This window comes from Scatophagus argus, chromosome 2, assembly GCF_020382885.2.
Source record: "Scatophagus argus isolate fScaArg1 chromosome 2, fScaArg1.pri, whole genome shotgun sequence".
NCBI classification, from domain to species: Eukaryota; Metazoa; Chordata; class Actinopteri; family Scatophagidae; genus Scatophagus; species Scatophagus argus.
The window spans coordinates 20,965,673-20,987,381 of NC_058494.1; the positions used below are offsets into that span (position 1 = coordinate 20,965,673).

General features: G+C 38.7%; 2 protein-coding genes across 4 annotated transcripts; one reads left to right on the forward strand and one right to left on the reverse strand.

Moving 5' to 3' along the window:
* The first annotated feature begins 562 nt into the window (after positions 1–562).
* On the forward strand, positions 563–2,430 carry fabp2 (fatty acid binding protein 2, intestinal). Its single transcript, XM_046417564.1, has 4 exons — positions 563–870; positions 1,386–1,558; positions 1,832–1,939; positions 2,179–2,430. Exons 1-4 carry the CDS (start codon positions 804–806, stop codon positions 2,227–2,229), a joined length of 399 nt encoding a protein of 132 aa, XP_046273520.1. The 5' UTR covers positions 563–803; the 3' UTR covers positions 2,230–2,430.
* Positions 2,431–3,484: 1,054 nt separating this feature from the next.
* On the reverse strand, positions 3,485–20,951 carry usp53b (ubiquitin specific peptidase 53b). 3 transcript variants are annotated; one of them, XM_046417552.1, is made up of 17 exons: positions 20,537–20,951; positions 18,872–19,068; positions 18,483–18,637; positions 17,965–18,057; positions 17,606–17,740; positions 17,186–17,299; positions 16,892–16,974; positions 15,656–15,761; positions 14,617–14,763; positions 14,152–14,301; positions 13,882–14,050; positions 10,604–10,726; positions 9,734–10,457; positions 9,055–9,116; positions 7,363–7,441; positions 6,412–7,241; positions 3,485–5,988 (listed from the first exon to the last, which is right to left on the reverse strand). In XM_046417552.1, exons 2-17 carry the CDS (start codon positions 18,963–18,965, stop codon positions 5,912–5,914), a joined length of 3,141 nt encoding a protein of 1,046 aa, XP_046273508.1. In that variant the 5' UTR covers positions 18,966–19,068; positions 20,537–20,951; the 3' UTR covers positions 3,485–5,911. The 3 variants fall into 3 exon arrangements, with proteins under 3 accessions (XP_046273508.1, XP_046273490.1, XP_046273499.1); XM_046417534.1 differs by having other exon boundaries at positions 18,483–18,643; XM_046417543.1 differs by lacking the exon at positions 20,537–20,951 and adding an exon at positions 19,158–19,552 and having other exon boundaries at positions 18,483–18,643.
* Positions 20,952–21,709: the final 758 nt, after the last annotated feature.

Genomic DNA, 21,709 nt, shown 5'->3' on the forward strand with positions numbered 1-21,709 from the left:
ACAACCAGACTCACTCTTCTAAAAAAACATTTTCTCATGTGCAGAAGCTTTTGACCAGAGAGATAATAAAAGAAATAATAATCAGTTGAGTGTATGTTAGCGACACAAAGTCTGTGCACATGGGTGTTTGTTTAATATTAACTCGAAATATCAAAGGTCTCATCAATCAACACTGGTCACATTAAGGTCAAAGGTATCATGGTATCATTGTGTATTTGCATAAAGTGACTACATGTACTCCAGTAAAATCTTAGTGAGGAGAGATTTAGCAAATTTACATCAAAGATAGACAGATTTAAAGCAGTGTGAAAACTGTATTCACATATGATTCGACTTTTAATTTTAAATACACAGAGCTGTACACAGTTGTGTTTTGAGTAAATTAAAAAAACGTATTTTAGATTTTCATTTCATTAGCTTTGAATGCTTTGTGCTCAAATACCGCAGCTCTGCACTGAATGCTTTTTTATTGCTTTTATTGTTAATGTGCTTAAAGCTATGACCAACACCCTTTGCAAACAGAGTTACAGGTATAACAGGATCTCAGCCATTCTATGAGAAAAGTATTTAAAGCCGCTGTTAACTGTGTCCAGCACAGCTCTGTTCAGGTTTGGCATTAGCAGTTGGCATTGTCCAATCAGCTGCACCTCTGGATGCTGCCTTGAGAAGATTTGAGCTTTAAACTGCCACATCAGCATTCGGACAGTTGATGAGATAAGACGGTGTGAGGTTTAAAAGGAGTGTCAGACTTTGAGTAAAACACTCCTTGCTGCAGAGTCGTCCAGTTCACCCTCACAGTCACCATGACATTCAACGGCACCTGGAAAGTTGAACGCAATGACAACTATGAGAAATTCATGGAACAAATGGGTGAGTGATGTCAGACTGCTGTTAAAATGCCAAAGACTGTGTGGCATTTTTGTTTTGTTTTTTGTTTTTTTTTTGGACATGTGGAATTTGATGCATTCGTAGAAAAGAGAGTCTACTGTAATCACAACCTGATGGGGCAGTTGATAAAGTGCAGCTTGTCGGTATATTAATGAAGACAGTTTTTAAGTCAAATCCCAGTAAGGCAGGAAATGAAATAATTATGCAAACATTTTATTTGGTTAATTTATTTTTAAATGTTTGCTGACAAAATTTAAGTATTAAAGTAATTTACCTCAGTCTTTAAAGTGGCTGAACTAAGTATTGGAGCTAAGGTCTTGCAAAGACTTGGTAGCACATAGATCCACTGAACATGCTTGTGATTTTTGCTTTTGTGCCTACTTACCCTAATCTGCAAGTAAACAAACTAAGGAACTACCCATACACAAAAAGTGGCTAAATCCTTACAAACGTCCTCTTAATGTTCTACTGACTATATTCTACCTGTCTGTTGATAGGAATTAACATGGTGAAGAGGAAGCTGGCTGCTCACGACAACCTCAAGATAACCCTCCAACAGAATGGAGACTCGTTTCATGTCAAGGAGAGCAGCAGTTTCCGCACACTGGAAATAGACTTCACCCTGGGGGTCACCTTTGAATACAGCCTCGCAGATGGAACAGAACTATCAGTAAGCAAAAGCGGCCTCTAGTGGGGCACATTTGTGTTTCGTCTATTACACCTATTACACATCATTTAATTGTAAACACTTGGACTTTGAACCTTTGACCTGCAGGAAATAATTGTTTGCAAAATGCTTGACTTATTATTTTACCGTGCTCGCCTTGTGCAAGGCTGATTTCAACTCGCTGCCATAAAACTGTGAACCAGACCTTTGCACTTCTGCAAAACTTCTTCCACTTAGTGTTCAAGTCATGAGTAAGTTTCATGTTTCACCCCACAGGGCTCATGGACACTGGAGGGAGACATGTTGAAGGGGACATTCACCAGAAAGGACAATGGAAAGCAACTGCTAACAACCAGAATCGTCCAAGGAGATGAACTTATACAGGTAGGGTTATGGAAATTAACGCACCCAAAGCCCATATATAACAAACATGTGGGACACTGGGGTACAGGTTATTCTCAGTTGTATGCTTGATACTCTGGCTGTCTCTCTTTTGCAAGATTCTGTAATATGCTTTAAATATACATAACCCAGTCAAAATCTCATGTCGGCTTACATGTGCTGATACTGTGAACAAATGAAGTTGAATAATAACCATATCTGACATCATCTTTTGCCAACAGAGCTACAGCTATGAAGGTGTGGACGCAAAGAGGATTTTCAAGAGGGCCTAGACGAAACTGATCGGCAGAACTTGAAACTGAGCTGTTTCACTTCAGAATCACATACAGTATTGTGTTGAACTACCGACTACTTGTACCAATATGCTCTTTAAAATGAATTCATTTGCAATTCATTACTCATAAGGCTTGTACAGTGTATGAAAGTTTTGAATTTCACAGGGTTTTAATAAAGCCAAAAGTAATAAAGCCGTTCTGTAACTTGCTTGTTTTCTGTTTTTCTTTTTTCCTATATTCAAGTTATCAAACTTCTCATTTTAAATGAGGATCTGCAGAGGTTTGACACACACAGTCAAATGACTAATTAATAGTGATACAATAATTTAAACTTTATTCAACAATGAATAAAAATAAATATATATTATCTACAAAAATATAAAGAGTAGACAGATATATTTTTTGTTCCTTAAATTGATTGGTACTGACATAAGTCAAGAAGCATTCACTGAAGCACCAACAACTTAATTCAACAGTAATATCAGGCCAAATCCTAACCACAGAGAGAAATGACAAAAAAGATTCAGTGAGGCATAAAGTTCCAACACATCAGGCTACATCAGCCAGGAACTCAGCAAATAAAATCAGTGACATAATGCGGAAAGTGTTGATGCAATGCAGTCTAATTGGGTTCCGTCCCCGCATATTTAGCACAAGAGAAAAGGTATGGACTGATGCAATGCCAACTGTGACATTATGTGACACGGGACAAAAAGAACAGTCTCAGTTATTATCATCACTTGAATTATTTTCACAATTAATTAAGTGTTTAGTCTACAAAATATTAAAAAATGTTCACAATCATTCAGAGCCCAAAACGATGTCTTTAGAGTACTTATTTTGTCCAACCACCAGATTGAAAGCCAAAGACTTTCACATTTCATTTTCTTTTAATCGATTCATCAACTAATTGTTGGCTTCTCAAATAAAATAAAGTCTCACTGTGACTGAAGACTTCAGATCCTGGGTGTCCTGGGTGCAATCCTGGGAGTAAACCTATAATTTGATTCTTTTTTCAAGCTTGCACACAAACAGACACACAGGTATGTATACAGTTTTAATATCTATTATAATAATTTAAGTAAGTTTAGCACTGGCAAAATCTTTCTGCTGTTGTACATTTGGGTTCGCTAAAACTGAATAGCTTTGCCAGCCAGGATGTGGGATGCACTGGCCACTTTCTGCAGCACAGAAACCACAGGAACCAACCTTTGTCAACCTTTTGCCAACTGCAACTGAAACCAGTCCAAAGTCTGAAAGGGCTTTTAATAGTAGACCTCACACACACTCACACACACACACAGTATAATGGTGCACACAGAGGTGTGTCATCAGATATGTCACTATTAGCATTGCATATTTAAAAAGGTTTGCATGACATCCTCCACCCATTTCATTCAGTGTTTTCATTCCCTAACTCTGGTTTTATTCAAAAAAAACCAAAACAAAACAAAACAAAAAAACACCAAAAAGGTCAAGGCACTCTTGATACAACTGAAGACACAAATTTCTGAATGTAAAACACAACGTGTGTAAAAACAACTGAATTCCATTTTTATCAGATATAATAATTAAATAACAGGACAAATACTGTAAATAAATGACATAAACTTCATTATGTAAGAAATCACATTCCAAAAAACAGTCGAGACACTGTGAAAATGTTAATTATACCGTCATTGTACTGTTTCAGAAAGATTATCAAATTATCACATTGTTTTATTTAAGTTTCACACAGCGTTCCAGCTTTTTTGGAATTTGGGTTGTAATTACTACAGAACAATCAACATGTGTAAAGACGTCCTTATATTATGTGACATTAGATTTCTTAATCATAGTAATTCTCAATAGCTCAATCACGTTTCACTCTCTTTTTTGTTGAATTTGACCAGTGTCAACAAATAAAACATGACAAATGCAAGTAGATGCTCAAATTACAAGTTGAGGTGTAATTATATAAATCTCTAAACACCATCCTTTATCCTCAGACAGAACATCCACAACAAACACAAACACAGCAAATTTAGTGACTAAATATGTGTGGTTAGAATAGTTGAGAAATACCTGGACAAAAGTTACTGTGGCTATAAGAAAGAAAAAAAAACAGATATAAGTGGCAGGACGTTTAGGAAAAAAAGTGGCGAGCACGGAGGAAAACCAATATCGATATCTGAAAACAACACAGATTTTTATGTGCTCTCAGGAATGTTGGGTGTACAGACCACAAAGACTTAAAAGTATCAGAATCTCCTTGGGAAGTGATTTTAAAGTAATTCCTTAGTGAGTGCATAGTATGTCTCGGACAGTCGGCTGTTTTCTAACACATTGTTTGCATCGTATGTTCCTATTTACAACAGATGCACAATCACAAGTATGTGTCCTCGCAAGAGCAAGAAAAGAGACTAACATTCAAGAGTTAAAAAAGTTCCCAAATTAAAAAAAATTCAATTACCGAACTCATATAATTACAATTACATAAAATCCAATAGAGTTCATGTTTGTTGGACTCAATGTCCAGTATTATCATGCTCATGCTAATGCTGCACACACAGCTTGTAAGACTTCGTAAAGGCCACATGCAGGTTTCAGAACGTTAGTCTTATGAACAAGAATAGTTGTTGTGTTGTATGTTCAATATCAGATAGGCATATTAATTATACAGGCGTCCTTATGAAAATACCTGCAAATACAGACCTGTTTAAATCTGTCAACTTTAAAAGGAAGACTCAAAAAAATACAATTTGACATCACTGAGAATTACAAAAAAGGATTACAAGAACCAGCACAGTCGAAGGTAGAATACACGAGGTGACGTGGTCGTAACAGTATATGCTGACCTACTGAATGACCTGAGCGCTGCCCCGCCTGCACAATGTCACACCAACAAATTACTGGATTTGTATTGTATTGAGAAACTGTATCTCTCAAATGTCTATACATGTAGTATATAGTATAGTTTGAAACAATGAAATATTACAAATCTTTCAAAAAGGTTGACTGGTAGGCTAAGGGGCAGAACTCAGTCTTTCACTGACACATAAATGTTGCAAAATAACTGCTAAACCTATAACATTTGAACAAAATCAGTAAATGAATACATGTAAATGTTACAATGTCTGTTCCCTGGTGCCCTAAAGCCCTCAGTATGCATAAAGTCAGTAAGCTGCCCAGACAAATAACTGAACTACCTTAAATCAGCTGCTGTTGATGCAAATCTTCTGCCTGTAGGTTTTATTTCATTGGGTAGAATGACATCTTCATTTACTGTACAGGCGACAACATAATCAATCTAACAGTGGCTTACTGTAAGCTCTCATGCCATGACACCATGTCATTTTTGCAACAATTAGAACTGCTGCATCAATAAAAAAAATTAAACTTGACATAAGGTGATAAAAAGAGTAATAACAACTCAAAAACCACGTGTGCAAACAAAACGCAATCTCCTCACAGCAATACTACGGAACAATGGAAGACAGTTACAGTATATGTGATAGTTGATAGTCCGTCATACATTTTGCGGCAGCATTTAGAAACAGGTTTTATTGATGTGACAAGCTTGCATAAATAAATTCCACTCAGTTTGGAACATATTTCCATTCTGTGAAACTCTTTGGCATCCAGTTAGCACTCTACTGAAGACTGTCCATCTATGTAGTAAAACCTTACCAAGCAACACTCATAAAAAACCACGTTCATCCAGTCCTTTGGCTGTCACTGGGTTCCATTTTGCAGTGGGTTTATTGCTATTATGGCCTGCAAAGAAACACATAGAAAAATCTAGTTTAAATTATAGTTTATGGATCGCCTTGCGTGTACATTTACACCACAACAGAAAACTAGATGGTGATTTTGTATTTTTCAATATGTAATGTTATATTGTGTTACTGGTATATATATGGTGCAATCCTAAATTGTCTTGAAAATTCATTGAGAAACTCTTAACGGATTCGATATGACCAGGCAGGACTGTCTGTTCTTAGCAGCACATCTAATTCGTGACAAATGAGCCTACTTCATTAAAAGATGCAGAAATCATCACAAATCTAATTTTCAACATCAACAGTCCTGATTTATTTGCAACATCGCCAGTTGTCATTCGTATGTATGATCTCACGGTATGCTGTCACAATGCTTAGCCCTACATTCCAGTTTGCAGGCGTACTGAGAGAGGCTTACTTGTTTCTGGTCTGGCTTTTGGCACATCTTGTGAGTATGTGTCAGTGGGGAGTGTGTGGCTTGTGTCTCTGCGCTCAGTCGCAGCCACTGTCCGCGGCACAGTGGCAGAAAGGACAAGAGGCCTCTGGTTGTGGTACTTGAGACGGTATGTTTCTGTCATACAGTTATCCACACTGAAGTACGTTGTCAGAGAAACCTCTTGAGCTGGCCCTGCCTGTTCCACTCTGCATCCAGTTAGTCTTTCCTCACTTTCACACGATGACGGGGTACTCCTTTCCGGGTCAGAGCCTGACTTGGAGCTCGCATCTGAAAAGGTTCTGAGGCCTGAAATGTCAGGCTTCCTGTGAGGACTGAAATAAGATATGGATGGAAGACGAGGGCTTGATGGATAGGATTCTTGAAGCATCCTCGGACGGAACACGGCGTGGCTTGCTTCACCTTGGTGTGAGGAGATCCGCTGGGTCGTTCGAAGGTGAGGCGAGGTTGTTACACTGAGCTGTCGCTGATTGTTCAGGTGGAGAGGCTCTGCAGTCACGTTGCTGGGAGGGTGGTATGGCAGCGTTATGTGAGGACACTGAGCTTCGGAGGTGACAGCTTCGCTGTTGCTGGATCGGTACGTGTTTTCTCGGTCTTCGGGCTCAGAGAGAGCGAGATCATCAGAGCTGTTCCATTCTGAGCTGCTGGTTTTTGTGATGTGCCTCAGGGCTGTACTTTCTCCAGTGTGCCCTCTACAGTTTGACAGCTCCTGCTGCTGACCCTGCCTGTTATCTGAACCAGTGGAGTCCCTCTCTGCTTTTCTGGAGGAACTAGAAGTGTACTTTGATTTCCGTCTACAAGACAGAAGTTTTACAGAGAAAGATGAAAATGATCATTAAATGTATTAGGTATCTAATTTATGAGTCCTTATATGTACATACTAGAACAAGTTATACTTGATTTATTATTAACTACCTCGAACTTGGACTGCACTTTTGATGTGAATGTGAAACTTGGTCATGGTTCTTTCCCTGAGGTTTGGGTTGATGTTTACCTATAAAACATAAAACAAAGGTGATGAAAACATAGAGACAAGAAAAGAGACAAAATAAAAAAATGAAAATATAAAAAGTATAAAGCATTAGCATTGGAAAGGTCGGCTCTACTGTGGCAAATAACTGGTTACATATTCTAATTAGTTCACAAGCTAATGTATTTTTATCTTCTGATGGTTCCTGCTCTTTGGAGGTAAATTATGCAGAGCCTGTATGCATGTGCAAAAAAATTGGTCACAACAAAATTATACACAGAAATGTTTTAAGCTACATCAGAAGATAAAAATCTCAAGAATACAACAAATAAAAAAACATTTGGAAGAAAAACAAATCAACGAAGAGACATTTAGAGCCTTCAGAATTCGCATCGCAGATTTAGTCTCTTAAGTCAGATTTAGTTTTTCAGATTTCTTTTTCTCTGAATTTAATATTAGAGCTCAAACACATATTTTCACTTAATCCTTACTCTTCTTCCCTGTGAACGTGGAAGACTTATATGTGTACAATAAAGCAAAACTGATCAAAATTAGAAACCAAGCAGAGACAAACTCTGACTATGAAACTGATGTCCTCTCAAGACACAAGGTGGCAGCAGCAGAGCTTTAATCTCACTAGACGTTCTCACAGCTGGATGAGCCAATGAGCTCGCTCAGTCTGTGCACCAGCACAGCGAGAGGCAGCGCTGTGCCGCTGAATTCCTTCTCTTTAAAAATAGATGTGTCATTTTTTTTTTCTTTGCTGTTGCCCTGGAGAGGTCCATGCAAGGATAAAAGCTTTAACTGTTGGTTGGAAACACTGGCTCGAGATGTACAGAGCCTCGATAAAGTATCAAGGACAAGCACACTCAAAGCACTGTGTGAAACAGAAAAATATTTAAGACAATGCCAGTAGCCGTGTCCAGCTGTGCCATCTGAATGAGCTTTGTGGGATTATCATCAGATTAATGTCTGTGCAGGGTTGACTGTGCAGGGTGAAGAGGTTAAAGAAGCCAGTCCAAGCTCGGAAATCAACTCAGGCACCAATCAATCTTCAGTTACTCTCAAATTATCAGAGACAGCTCACACTTCATCTGTTATACCAACAGAACTATAGAGAAAGAAAGAAAGAATAAGAAAAGAAGAACGGGAAAGTTCTGCTCTCTTGTGGTTGGTATCTACTTAAATAAACCAAAAAGTAATAAAGTTTCAAACTCTTTAATATTAAATTATGCAGGGTGTTTATAAATACTCAGTAAACTTTACACTAAAAGAAAACTGGTGAAACAGCCTAGTGTGTATATCATGTTATTACAAATCTGATTGACTGTAAAACCAAATTATTATTTTTCCCTGTAAATCTTTTCCTGGGAGTCCTGCAGATTAGATGTGAGATGTAATCGACCCTGAGCAGTCATATGTTCCTTTGTCACTGGCTTTATGTTTTTAAAGCTGGCTTGATATGAAGTTGTTGCATACACAGCGTCAGGCTACTATATAAAAACCAAACTAAACTTATGACAGTATAAAGACTCATAAATTACACATTTACGATAGCAAGTTACAACTAGCATATTCCACGCACATTTATTACAAGCAAAAACATTTATGGAAACCCTCAAACTCTTGGAACTTACCACTGTGAGAAGGTGAGGATGTTAAATTTGATTTGATCTCGCCTCCTTTTTGTTGTATTTGACTGGAAAAAAAAAAAAAAGCAAAAATTATCTAAAATTATTCAAACAAACCTTCATGGTTCAACAGATTCTAATGTCCAAAAATGTTATTTATTTGACTGAATTATTGTTGTTTTAAAAGGCATTGTGCAGAGATCACACGTTTGTTTTGTTTGTCGTTTTGCTTGGTATTTGGTTTTGTCACAGTAAGCATTTAAAAGATTAAAAAAAAAAAAAAGGAAAAGACTTAAATAAAAAAACTTCCATTAAGTTTGAACTTTAATTTAGGTATCTAATTTTGGTAATTATACAAGAATGTATGCAAACAAGTTTAGAACTTATTACCAGTAGGTCCTAGTAGCTCATCCTCTTAACGTCACTTAAAGCACATTTTTACTACATAAATGCAGGCATTACCAACTCAACTGTCAATAACACTTCTACAACATTTCTCATTAATTGATTCTAACTATATCCACAGATATTTTCATTCAAGTTTAGTTAAAAGAAAATTAAAGTATGCTTACTTGTGTATATAACATATAACCTAGGGTTACGATATGTAACCAACATTCTTGAACATGACACCTCCATTTGTCCTTATAAAAAGTCCACTGAACAATATAAAGTCGTTTCTTACCTTTCAAGCTGTGCTCCTGGTGTTGATCTCTGGTCTTTAACAACAAAACCATCGACACCAGGTGAGTCAGGGTTGGTGGAGCCACTGCTGAGCCTATCACTGCTCTCATAGCCAGACTCTGTCCTCTGAATGGTCCAGGTATCACTACGCAGCAGTGTCTTAGGACCACCTTTAAGTCTGCTGCTCCTCTGTTGGTTGGCCCTGCTCTCCGATTCTACAGAGCTGTGGCTCTCCGTCTCATGCCGCTGCTCATCCTCATAAATTGTCATTAAACACTTCTGCTTCCGATCTTCCCTAGTTCGTACATATTCCCGCTCACGGTCCCGGCTTTGTTCAGTGTGCACTCTTTCATGGGATGAAGGCTTACTGTGCCGCGGGCTGTCGTGTTGCTGTTGACGGCGCTGCTCCAGTTCGTTCAGTACAGTGTCCACATTTAACACCTCCCGAATGGGTCTCCAAGTAGACTTGGATTTATGGCGACTTCCTTCACTTCCACTTTTTTCCCATTGCTCCTGATAGCTTTCTTGATCATGGCGACTTGGGGAAGTGTTGTTCCTTCGGCTATGCCCACCAGCCTGTGTACTGAAGGACTGTCCACGTGGCTCCTGTGATCCTCTGTTCGAATGGTTTGATGACTTCTCAGTGCGTGGATAGCTTCTTAGTTTTTGCTCCACAGGATGCCTTTGTCCATTCTCTGGAGATGAAGATCTTGTATGGGCCATCTCTAGAGAGAAAGGATGGATGGATAATTTATGGAACGACCATTTCAAACATGATGACCAGTTGTTATCTACACTGGCTTTTCCCTGTATGTCTTTGTTTTTGCCTTTACTAACACAGTTTCCCTTGTACCTATGATGCAGACTCTACCTTTGTGTTGCGACAGATCCGTTTTCCGATGACCTCGATCCTTTTTTGATGTTTCACTTGCCCTCTGTAAATTCTCTGTGAAAGGTTCTTGGAATTTGTTAGGACTGCCAAGGGGACGTTTCACTGAGGAAAGAAATTTAAATGGCAGATGAGTTGCTGCTCTGCAATGTGGAAAATTGTACTTTTAAATTCCGACTTATTTTTTGGCTCTTCGGTAATCTTTTCTGACTGCTGACAACCATGAAGCAAATAGTAAATAAGTGCTAATTGGACCTGAATTCCCTTTAACGCATCATGGGGTCCGAACAGCCAATTAGGTTGTACCATGACTTGTTTATGTAGGCAGGTACAGCGAGTTCTTTAACAACATATGAGGTTTATCAGAGTTGTTAGAGCATATATAATAGCCCTGTACCTTGTACTGTGCTCAACCCAGTTCACACTGTGTTGGTCACCAGAGGCATGTAGCTTGAGAGGACATATTTGGGTCTCTTGCCATGAAGGCCAGTTATGCTTGCTGATGAAAATGGGTCAGGAGATGAAACAAAACAAAAACTTACCAAAGAACAGATGCCAGTGCATCATCAACAATCTTAAAATTACACTAGCGTTGCCACATTTGCCAGCCCTGTGGCATGTTTCTTTGCCTCTGCAGCAAGCAGGTCAAAGTGAGAAACGAGAGATGTCGTGAACTGCAAACATCTGTCTCCAAATCAACACATTCACTCGACAGCTGCACTGTCTTTCACATTTACTTCTCAACTTCAACTCTTCTCCCGTCTGCATGTTAGTTAGACCACTTTGTGCCATATTGTTTCTTCTTAAATTTGTGTTTGTTTGTTTTTTATTTAGCCCTGTATTTCACAAATGTGCTCCATATTTTTGTTACGATCTAGAGCAAAGCATCACAGTAAAATAAATAGCTTCTGTGAAGCATGAAGTAAACTTGCATAATGCTGTGTGCACATGCATGTCTGTTGGGTATAACAACAGCAGTAAGTAGAGCAGTGAGTAAGCTATAGTACTATGAATTTCAAGAGTGGTTAATGCAGGCTAAAGTTGACATTTAAGTATTTCCAACATTAACAGTTACTACATTTAGATTTAGTGACATAACTTCCAAGTAGTTAACCAGTATACTCTTCATCATGTTGTCTTAAGTTATACTAAGACTGTCGGGCTTAGTAATGCAATATAACACTGCAGGTCACTTGTCTCTGTAGTGACAGTGGATAAAACCACTGTCTCTATGTACTTCTAAATAGAATTTCAGTAAACTAATTTGACAAAAGAGATACCAGTACATCATGCATAAAATACCTATAATAATTAAAAAACATGAGCCATATATCATTCTAAAGCAAAACAATCAATTACTTACACATGTTTTCATTAAAACAAGAATCCAGTCCCATGCCAGTCAAAGTGTAACACACTAAAGCAATACAATCTATCTAAAACAGGCAAGGCGCCATTGCAAAAAATAAATAAGTAAAAAAGCAGATAAATTAACGGAGGCAAACATTGGAAATGTTTAGGGGAGGAGTGAGAACTGTGGAGCAGGAGAGCAGGAGCATGAGTACGTTTGGCCACAGGAGTAGGGATTAGGGAGGGAGGCGTGGGTGGTAATCTGCGTGCAACAGAGGCATCATCCTCATGCCAAGTTCAAGCCAGCACACAGGGCGGGACAATCTCCCTGCCTGCGGTTTAACAGCACTGCTGCAATCCCAATGCAAACCATAAATGTAATTTACGGAGTGAAATCGTTTTTTGTCAGAGGTAATGGTTGTTTGATGTTTAATTTTACTTAGTGATTCTTTCAGAAAAAATGTTCAGATTTGGATTAATACAAATGACATTATAAGATAAATCTAAATTGATATTTTGATCCCTATCATGACCTCTTATTAATGATTATTACTCAATACGCTACACTGCAGTTTCCTCTTACCTCAGATTTCCTGACACATCACAAAGGATAGCGTGACTGCTGTCTGACAGCAACTGACCTCTGTTATCAGAAAAAGGTACTGTATACATCCAAGTGGAAAGTTCACTTGACAGTCATGTGTACAGCTGCATTCATGTACACCCTTTTGCTGGTAGACTGAGCAGGACATGAGCTGCTTATGTTACCTCTTGCACACAATCATCTGTGTTACGGTGAGAGTCAGGAAAATCTGCTTGCATACTCCACAAAAATGTAATATTAGGACTGTTTTTTGTGTCACTTTACAAAGATTACTAGTGTTTTTAAAATAATAACATAAATGAAAATCAAAGTTCCGTTATATGCATATCAAATGTTCATAGCAGCTCTATCTAAAATATTTAATGATCAAGGTCATTTATTTGTCTGGCACCGAGCATCACTGAGTTTGTTTCCCATCGTCTTGCCGGTTGTGTAAGTCAAGTGCAGCTTGATTTGGGATGTTGTGGTGAAGAGAAGTTTTTGTCAAGATGTGGGCACAACCTTCTCTGATTTTCCATTGCTTGACTACAGCTGACTACAGGCGAGAGGCGGGGTACACCTTACATTGGCCAGCAGTGCATCTCTTTCTCTAATGTCCATGACTGCATTCCTCTCATAAATGATATGTATTTCAGCAATAAACGTGAAAAAAATAAAACAAAAATGTTGCTAGTTTGAACCCCTTAGCACACGCATCTGCATGTACTAAGGGGTTAGGGGTGCATGTGCTAAGACATCATGTATTGGTTTTTGAGCAGCATGCGAAAGATGTTTACACGATCCCTCCCAAGTATAAGAAGTGATGTAAAGGCATCATTCCAGTTCCAAATGAATGTGCACGAATTGTTTCTAGATTGCAGTTTGTTGGAGTGAAATAACTTTTACTTCCAGGTGGTCAAAGACTGTGCACCTGTGGGTTTTTCAAAAAAAAAACAAACTCCACAGAGATGTGGTTGACAATCATACAGTTTCTGGTGGATTATGCCTTTCTTGATTTGTGTAAATGAATTAATTTATTCATTCATTCATTGAAAAACTAAGTCACTGACTTGCAGGTGTTGTCACGTCATGCGGTCAATCAAAACCTGTCAACAAAAAATTGAGTGTTTTTTCTGCATTTGCTTTAATAATCCATGACAAGGTTTGTGTTTAGTACGCAGTAATATATAATGGGTGTGAAGGTGTGAAGGGTTTTTGAGGCTTATAAATAATTATTCTTAATAAATGTCACATCTAGACAAACATATCTTAAATGTCTGTCAGATGAGCTAGTTTTCAGTGATCGTTAACTAGAGCATTGTCTTACCTGTTGCGTCACCGTTTACTTGGGCTTTGTACCGGGGACACATGGTGGTTTGTCTTGGTGCATCTTCATTAGACACTGGAGATCCCTCAGGATTTGTGTAAAATAAAAGAAGTGGTTGGTAATGTCCCCTGATACATTTAGAGGCAACATCTTTCCATTTGGATCCAATCTAGACGAGAGGGAAAGTGTCACGTAAGAGCATGTAACACATAGTAACAGGCAGCAGCCTTTCGAACAGGGATAAAGCAGATTAATAGCAGAGTTTCTAACCTCCTTCACAGTAGCATCATCAAAAAACATCCATTTTGAAGATTTGGTGTGATAGGCAAAGGCTGAGTAATGTTTACTCGAAAAACAGATCATCCCCACCAGATGCAGCTCACTCCGCTTGGCATTTTCATCAGTGACGCGGTTGAAAAGCTGAAAAAAGAGGAAAGCGAGACAAGTTTGATCTCCAAATATTGCTCTTTGGCAGACGTTAAATCCTATGAGTATAAAATCTATCACTGTGTTGTTGATAGCCCATTGAAGTCTTTTTTGAAAGATTACAGCTCACTGACCTTGATCATTATTAGTCCATGGACAAAAGTCATAAAATAGTCATTGAAATGCTGTCCGTGAGAACCTGAATCATATAAGGCAGGGCCATTCAACTTCTATAGTAACTTTTCTCTATAAAAGTGGTGCAAATAATACATTTCTATTTTTCATGGTGGGATTTGCGTCAGTCCTTACCCCACACAGGTTCAAACGTGGGCCAAGTGAACAAATGACATCGTCTGTAAGATCAGACTGCTCAGCATCCCATACAAATCCAATAGTGACAATCTCCGGACAATTCATGAGCACACGTCGGATCTTGATGCTTTGACCACAGTTGCTCTGCAAAATATTTAGAAAAACATATGAAAAAAAATTCCTACATCTCAGTAAAATTTAAAAGATGAAATTAAATATACTTTGCAGTTTAGTATCACAATATGATTGTATATACCCTATGTCTGAAGAAACCAAACCAGGATTTCAGCGTCAGTTTTTCTAAACATAGGCAAGTCGCTGTATTTAGCCTAAATGTAGCTTAGCACAATGATTGGAACCAGGACATACACAAACATACACAAACCCACACACACAGCTAGCCAATGTTACAATAATTCTTGTCTTTTAAGTCTCAGAGAGGTAGGTTGTAGCTACACACACACACACACACACACACACCCCTGGACAAAACTAAAATGAAAGTCATGTGACTTATCATCTCAAAAATGTCATACTGACAACTGCAAAGACACAGAAGAGTCAGACAGCATGTGTTATCTGCACATTGGGATCATAATCTCAGTGCTCGAGCTTGCAGTCTCTGGGAGAATAATGCATAAAGGGAGAAGAGCACTCAGCTTTTCCAAACTGATGCACACTGCAGAGGAAGACAGCAGTAGCAAATACAGATGAGAGAAAAACAGTGGATATGCCCTTAATGCTATTTATATCCTAACACTAGTCTGGCACCATCTCCTTCCGGCTGCTTCGACTACAGTGTCACAGCACAAAGCACAGAGTGTACTCTGCATAGCTGCAACAGTCGTTTTTGCGTCCATTTTACAGTTAAATGCTAACCGTCCAGCTAAATTATTTAGAATTTTATTTAGAATTTTAATGGCAGCCTGTAACTAATCAGAGGTTACTAATGGGTGAATCCACAAAACAGATGTTTTGACCAAAAAATGTCTCATTTGTTAAGAAAAACGTCACAATAAAACGAACCATCACATACCGGGCAACTTCGCAGGTCACCCGTGTTGTTTGCTGCCTGCAGCAATTCTCCAAACATGTCTGACCTGAGCTGTTCGTTCTTCCCCAATATGCGTTCAACCTGTTGGCTGGGAATAAAAACAGAGAATATCATTACGAATCAACTGGATTTTTTTTTTTTTTGTGAAAAAGTTCTGTTCATGATATTTTCCACTCAATGGATACCTTCCATGACCTCAGTGTTTTTTGTATTTGATGCAGTAACAGACAAAAAGTGTTTTCTAGTAATCAATATGAAATATTTTAAATCGAGATGCACCCTTACCAAAAGCTGCATCTATTATATTCAGCACAATACAATACTACACATCTTTAACCAAAACAAAAATTTTGTTTAATTTTTTCAAACGATTTGGGAAAAAACATTTTTGCTGTCCAGTTCAACAACACTGCAGACTATAATCTCAAAATAAACATATACTTAAATTAACACAAACAGCACAAACTTTATTTTAAATGTAGAGTTTATGGCATATATATATATATATATATATATATACATGTAGTGCAAACAGTGGAATGATGTAGTGCAAACAGTGTGATGGTTCACACAATGGCAGGTGGTTTACGGGGAGATTTTACATATTAAATCCAGTACTGTAATTTAAAATTTCACATTTAATTAGAAAAACCCCAAATTTATAATATTTGAAAATAATACACATTTCATATTTTTTGATATCTTTAACATTCAGTTAGTTTCAAAGCACACATGTATATAAAAAAAGAAGTTAAATAGTGACATTCTTTGCATAAAAGAGAAAAGAACTTAAAATTATATTTTACAAAAATGGGGACCAATGGCAATTTGACACCGTCAACCTGTGGTGAAACTTAAGTCAAATCTTTGATTATAAATGTGTGTGTTAAGGTTAAGTTTTTATTTCATCTCAAGGTAATATGAGGACTTTAAGCATATGTGCTGCTCTGTTGTTCAGGTGCCAAAGGGATACGCTACCCCTCATCAAGGATTATGAATGTTCATATTGTATGTACCACTGTAGAACCACAGAAATTATTTTTATTAAGAGACTCAACCAATGGCTGTTAAAGGACAGGAAGGACATTGAATAAAATTGCAATCAAATAATTTTCTAGTAACCTTATTTAATACTTTTGACATTTAAATCAGGATTAGCACTCTGGCCTGATTTTTGTATCCCGTTTTTAAAGCCATGGCAGTGAATCAAGTACTCACCATAAAGCAGTGGTGGATACATAGTGTACAAATTCTGTGAATGGGTGCGGGTCTGAAGATGCACCACAACAGCGACACACAAACTGCAAAAGAAAAGATGCACATTATTTTACAGATTACATTTTGTGTATATTCTAGTAAACAAGAAATTTTAGAGCAACTGTAGGAATGTTTCTTTATTGTTATGATTCTGGTTGTAGTAATCATTCTTTCTAGTGTAAAAAAAAAAGCACTGACCTCATTTTCTTCACATTAATACACATGATAATGATAATTAAATAAAAACTATGTTACCTGCTCATAAAGCATCATTGCAAACTTCTGATGGGTGATGCAGGATTTGGATGAACAAGCGTCGGTCGCAGTGTCTGAAACTATGTGCAAATGAATTCGCTCCAGGATGTTCTCCTAGTATGAAAGAAATAAGAGTCAAACCACAGTTCAAAAACAGTGAATGTGCACTACTGCCACACCTGCACAGACAAGTCATAACACATAAAAAAATGAAGAATACTGTCAGTCTAAGCCTGAAAAACTCATTCATTTATCTACACTCAAACACGAATATGTGCATCTTGCCTAATTCTATAACAACACTGCTGTCACATAACAGCTACTAATATAAAATTACATTTAGAGTATACAGCTTACAGTGGAAAGGCCTCACGCTGAGTGTTACTTTTATTAAAAGCTGAAGGCACAACGTCAACGTACAAAGCACTCGGCAGCGTCATCCATCAGACCAAGCTGGAAGCGTTGCTCATCCTTAAAAGTTTCAGCTAGGGCGTTACGCAGGCTGTCGGAGGGAAGCACACGCTCTCTGCTCTGCTGAAACTGGCTGAAAATACTCTGAGAAAGAAAAACAATGATTAGTCACTGTACCAAAAATGAAGGGTATCTGTAGATGACTTTTGTTCCTCACCGGGTTACAATACATGATCAATTTTTACTTTCATGGATAGTTATTACAGCATCAGATTGTATCAGATATCAGTATCACGGAGAAATAATTGATGAAATTGAAAAATATTCAACAGTACTACAAATACTGGCAGGAACAGAATCATACCAACCTTTAAAGCACAGAAAATGCAGGCATCACCAAGACAGAAGTGACCTGAGAGATGCCTCAAACTTCTCCTGAAAATGTCCAGCTGCCAAAGCACCTGTGAAGGTTTAACAGCACGCTTATTAAAATACTGACAGAAACTGAGTTTGATTTAGTTTTTAAGAGTTTCAGGAGCTCAAGTTAAAAAGAAAGATCTTATAAACAATAGTTTTGATATTAAATGCCTTTGTGTAACATAAAACAGTTGTTAGTACTGCCAAACCCACTGAAAATTATCACTTGGCGCTGTAGCTTTTCTCAGCTTTTGGTCATTTTCAGCTCATTATTTTGGTTTGCTGAGTCAAAGTATCAAACAAACAAGCTAACCAACAAAGAATAAGATTTTTTTTCTTTTGGTCAAAAATAGCTTTATTTGGCTTTACAGTGTAGACTTTTAAAACTAAATTTACAAGGCAAGCGCAAATATTTTTTTCAATGATTAAATTTTCAATGATTTTGAGCTGGTAGAACATGGTTTCTCACCTGAACAGCACTGTTTAGGAAGCAGCTGTTTTGCCCAGGCTCATTCAGCAGGCCTTTGGTGAGTGCGAGGGACAGCATACTCCCAGGCTGGTAGGACTTTTTCAGGCCTCCTCCAGGTTTTTTGAACATCTTCACCCATGTCTTGGAGTTAGAGCCTGCAGCTGACAATATGACAAGTACTGTGTATGTGGTATTTCAAACTACCATATATTCCAGTGAAATCTTCACTTAACTAAAAAAATATCAAAATGTGTGTTATTGAATGGCACTATGGAGGCATTATAAACAACCCTGGATGAAAAATTCAGTTCATCTTAGACACTGCTGTCACTACATCACAAATCTAAATGACTGATTTGGTTGGACGCCAGATGAATCGTGTCATCCACCTTCTCCAGACTTGGGGGGAGACTTGCTGCGGCTGGACATGCTGGGAGGTGGGAGCTGGTGCATTGGTCTGGCCATTGGCTCCATCCATTTCATCCCCACGCACGTCCGGAGCGGTTAGTTGAAAGCATTTTCGGGATCAGCCACAAGGCAGCCTCAGCCACGTAATACTGGACATTGAATGGCAACTGGACAATACCTGAGGACAGGTGGAGGGGAAAAGGTAACAGTGATGTGACCATTTCCTGCATCTCACAACCTAACTAGTCAAGGCAGCTGGCCGCCCACCTAGAGCTGGGGTCTGCTCCAAGGTTTCTGCCTTCTAAAAGGTAGTTTTTCCTCATCACTGTCGCCAGCTGCTTGCTCACGGGGGAATGTTGGATCTCTCTGTACTGAACACTAAATTAAAGAGTTTGGTCTAGACCTGCTCTAATTGGAAAGTGTCATTAGATAACTTTTGTTGTGATTTGGCGCTAACTGAACTGAATTGAATGGAGACATAAACAAAAAAGACATACAAACATAAACCCAGCGCAAAACTCATAGGAGTTCATTCTCACACCCTCAATTGTAAATGCTGTTATATGTTCAGAAACCTGAACTTTGAGCTGCGTACCACCTCTGTGATCCAGGGTCGATCTGAACTGTGACCACCACACCCGCTGATGCAAAAACATGGCAGCATCATGCCAGTTCTTCCCACTTCAACAAATTTCAGACCAGCTCTCTCTCTCTCAACTTGATTAACTTTCGGTCTTAAAACACAATTAAATTCCAAAAAAAAAACACATGACTTGATCATGTTCAGATGCCCTGGGGTCTGTTTTTATTTGCATTTTACCTTCCATAGCTTCATACTTGCTACAGTTTGCAGAAAAAGCTATTAAAAACACAGAGACAGAATGACAGGTCAGTAATGCAAGGGACAAATTACAATAAAGAGTCTCATGTCACCACCAAAACACAGAGCTGAAGCCTGTTACTCCTGTAAAACACACACAACACATGCAGCAAAGTCCCACATCAGACTACAACTCACTTTCGATTAAATCTGATGCTGCACTGGTTTGTTTACATCTGTAAATTTTTATACACAGAGGGAGAAAAATCAACATTTTTCAATTATTATTAGGCATAAAATTAGGATTTTTCACCAGGATGTCAAACTGCAACATGCATGCAGTTTCATTTTGTTCCAGGCTTGTCAGTAAAACTTTTTCTATGTTGTTGTTTATTTCATTTACTTACCTTTAAAATTAACCTCAAAGACAGTCCAGCTCCCAAAATGACATGTTTCATGAAGATTCAAACGTCTTCATCACCATGCAAAGTCACATTTTTAAAGCCTACTTTCGGTGTCAGTGCCCACATGTGTTTCCGCTCTAACCCCTCTGACACCATGTGATGCCTGTATGGGCCCATAACGTCTGATATAAGCGCCCATCTTCGTGTTCATAAAGAGGACATCAATCTGTTAGTGAAATTGATTTCTTCCCCTCCATGCTGTGGTTTTTTTTTCCCTGCATTAAAACCCCAAAGCGGAGGCACGCTGCCGGCGTTGCACCAGCCTCACGGCGAGCTGTACACGGGAACAGCGCCCGCTCAGCTTCGGTAGCACAAATATGCCGCAACTGGCATTAAGGCATCGACAAAACAAGTGCTCTCACCTTGAGGAGAAGCGCACACTTGGCTGCTCGCGTCCACCGCAGGCGCAATAACACGACTCCTTTTGCCAATGAAACTGCCTAGAAATGACTGCAGATACGTCCAGACGCATGTAACGCACTATCTGTCATAGTGCAGCATTCCCCCCCCCCCCACCCTCACCCTCAGTCCCTCCGACGCGCACACAGGCGGCAGCCAGAGCCTCCGTACGCCGCTACGCCTCACACAGCTGATCGGGGCAGTGTTATTTCGGTGAAAATTCGTCCCTTTGCTGCACAAATGGGGCCAGTTGATGGCTTGTGCCAGAGTGTCCGACGCGGATTAGGGATGTTTTGAGACTTGAGAGGTCAAACTCCGCCCCTAGTGTAGCCTCAAGTGCACTGCTGCTGTATTGCAATCTTCAGTCCCTGCATGGCAAACTGTGTGCTGGCGGAAGGTCAGACTTCCAACTTGTCATGATGATGATGAGAGAAGACATCACATGACTGCACTGGTTTCATAATCATGCAGCACTGTGGGGACTAAACCCTGCCTGTTTTTTTTTTGTTTGTTTGTTTGTTTTGTTTTTTTTTAGATGTATTTCTTTGTAAATGCTGTCACTTAAATGTCAAACGACAGAACAGAATAGCGTTTAATATTCTGATTTAGACCTCAAGTGAAACACCAAACGTGTAAAAATGCCCCAGCTGTCAAAATAAACCACTCTTGGACAAAGCAATTGTCGTGCTTTCATCTTCTCTCTTAACATTTGTTAACGCAGGATATTAAGAATTCATTTGGATCAAATAGCAATAAAAATGTTCCAAGTCCACCATTTCTATCTGTGTGGCTTTCGTGCTACAGTAAACAGGACATCGAATCACAAAAATCGGGGCAGATGGACGGCCTGGAAGGGGAAAAGCCTGCAGAGCCGAGCAGGTTTTAAATGTAAAGGAGGCTGATGGTGCACTCAGCAAAAACGAACCTCAGCTGTCGGTGCATCTTTCTCTTTTCCTGTTTATGTTTTCAGTGAGTCTGTCCGGAAAAGAACAAAGTTTCACTGTGGTGTTTGGGCGGATAGATTTATTATGCGGTACAGTGATAAATTGGAGTCAGATTTCAGATTAATTTTAGAAATCCATGATAAAAATGAGTGACTTGATGATGCAGTGAACATAACACAATGTTTATGGTTC

Bases quoted from the DNA above. Each gene is read 5' to 3' on its own strand.
- fabp2 (XM_046417564.1), top strand. From the start codon at position 804: ATGACATTCAACGGCACCTGGAAAGTTGAACGCAATGACAACTATGAG. The intron at 871-1,385 runs GTGAGTGATGTC...GTCTGTTGATAG, and splicing joins GAAATTCATGGAACAAATGG to GAATTAACATGGTGAAGAGG. The intron at 1,940-2,178 runs GTAGGGTTATGG...TTTTGCCAACAG, and splicing joins AAGGAGATGAACTTATACAG to AGCTACAGCTATGAAGGTGT.
- usp53b (XM_046417534.1), bottom strand. From the start codon at position 18,965: ATGAAATGGATGGAGCCAATGGCCAGACCAATGCACCAGCTCCCACCT. The intron at 14,764-15,655 runs GTATGTGATGGT...AATATTTTGCAG, and splicing joins GTGACCTGCGAAGTTGCCCG to AGCAACTGTGGTCAAAGCAT. The intron at 10,458-10,603 runs GTAGAGTCTGCA...CTTTCTCTCTAG, and splicing joins GGATCTGTCGCAACACAAAG to AGATGGCCCATACAAGATCT.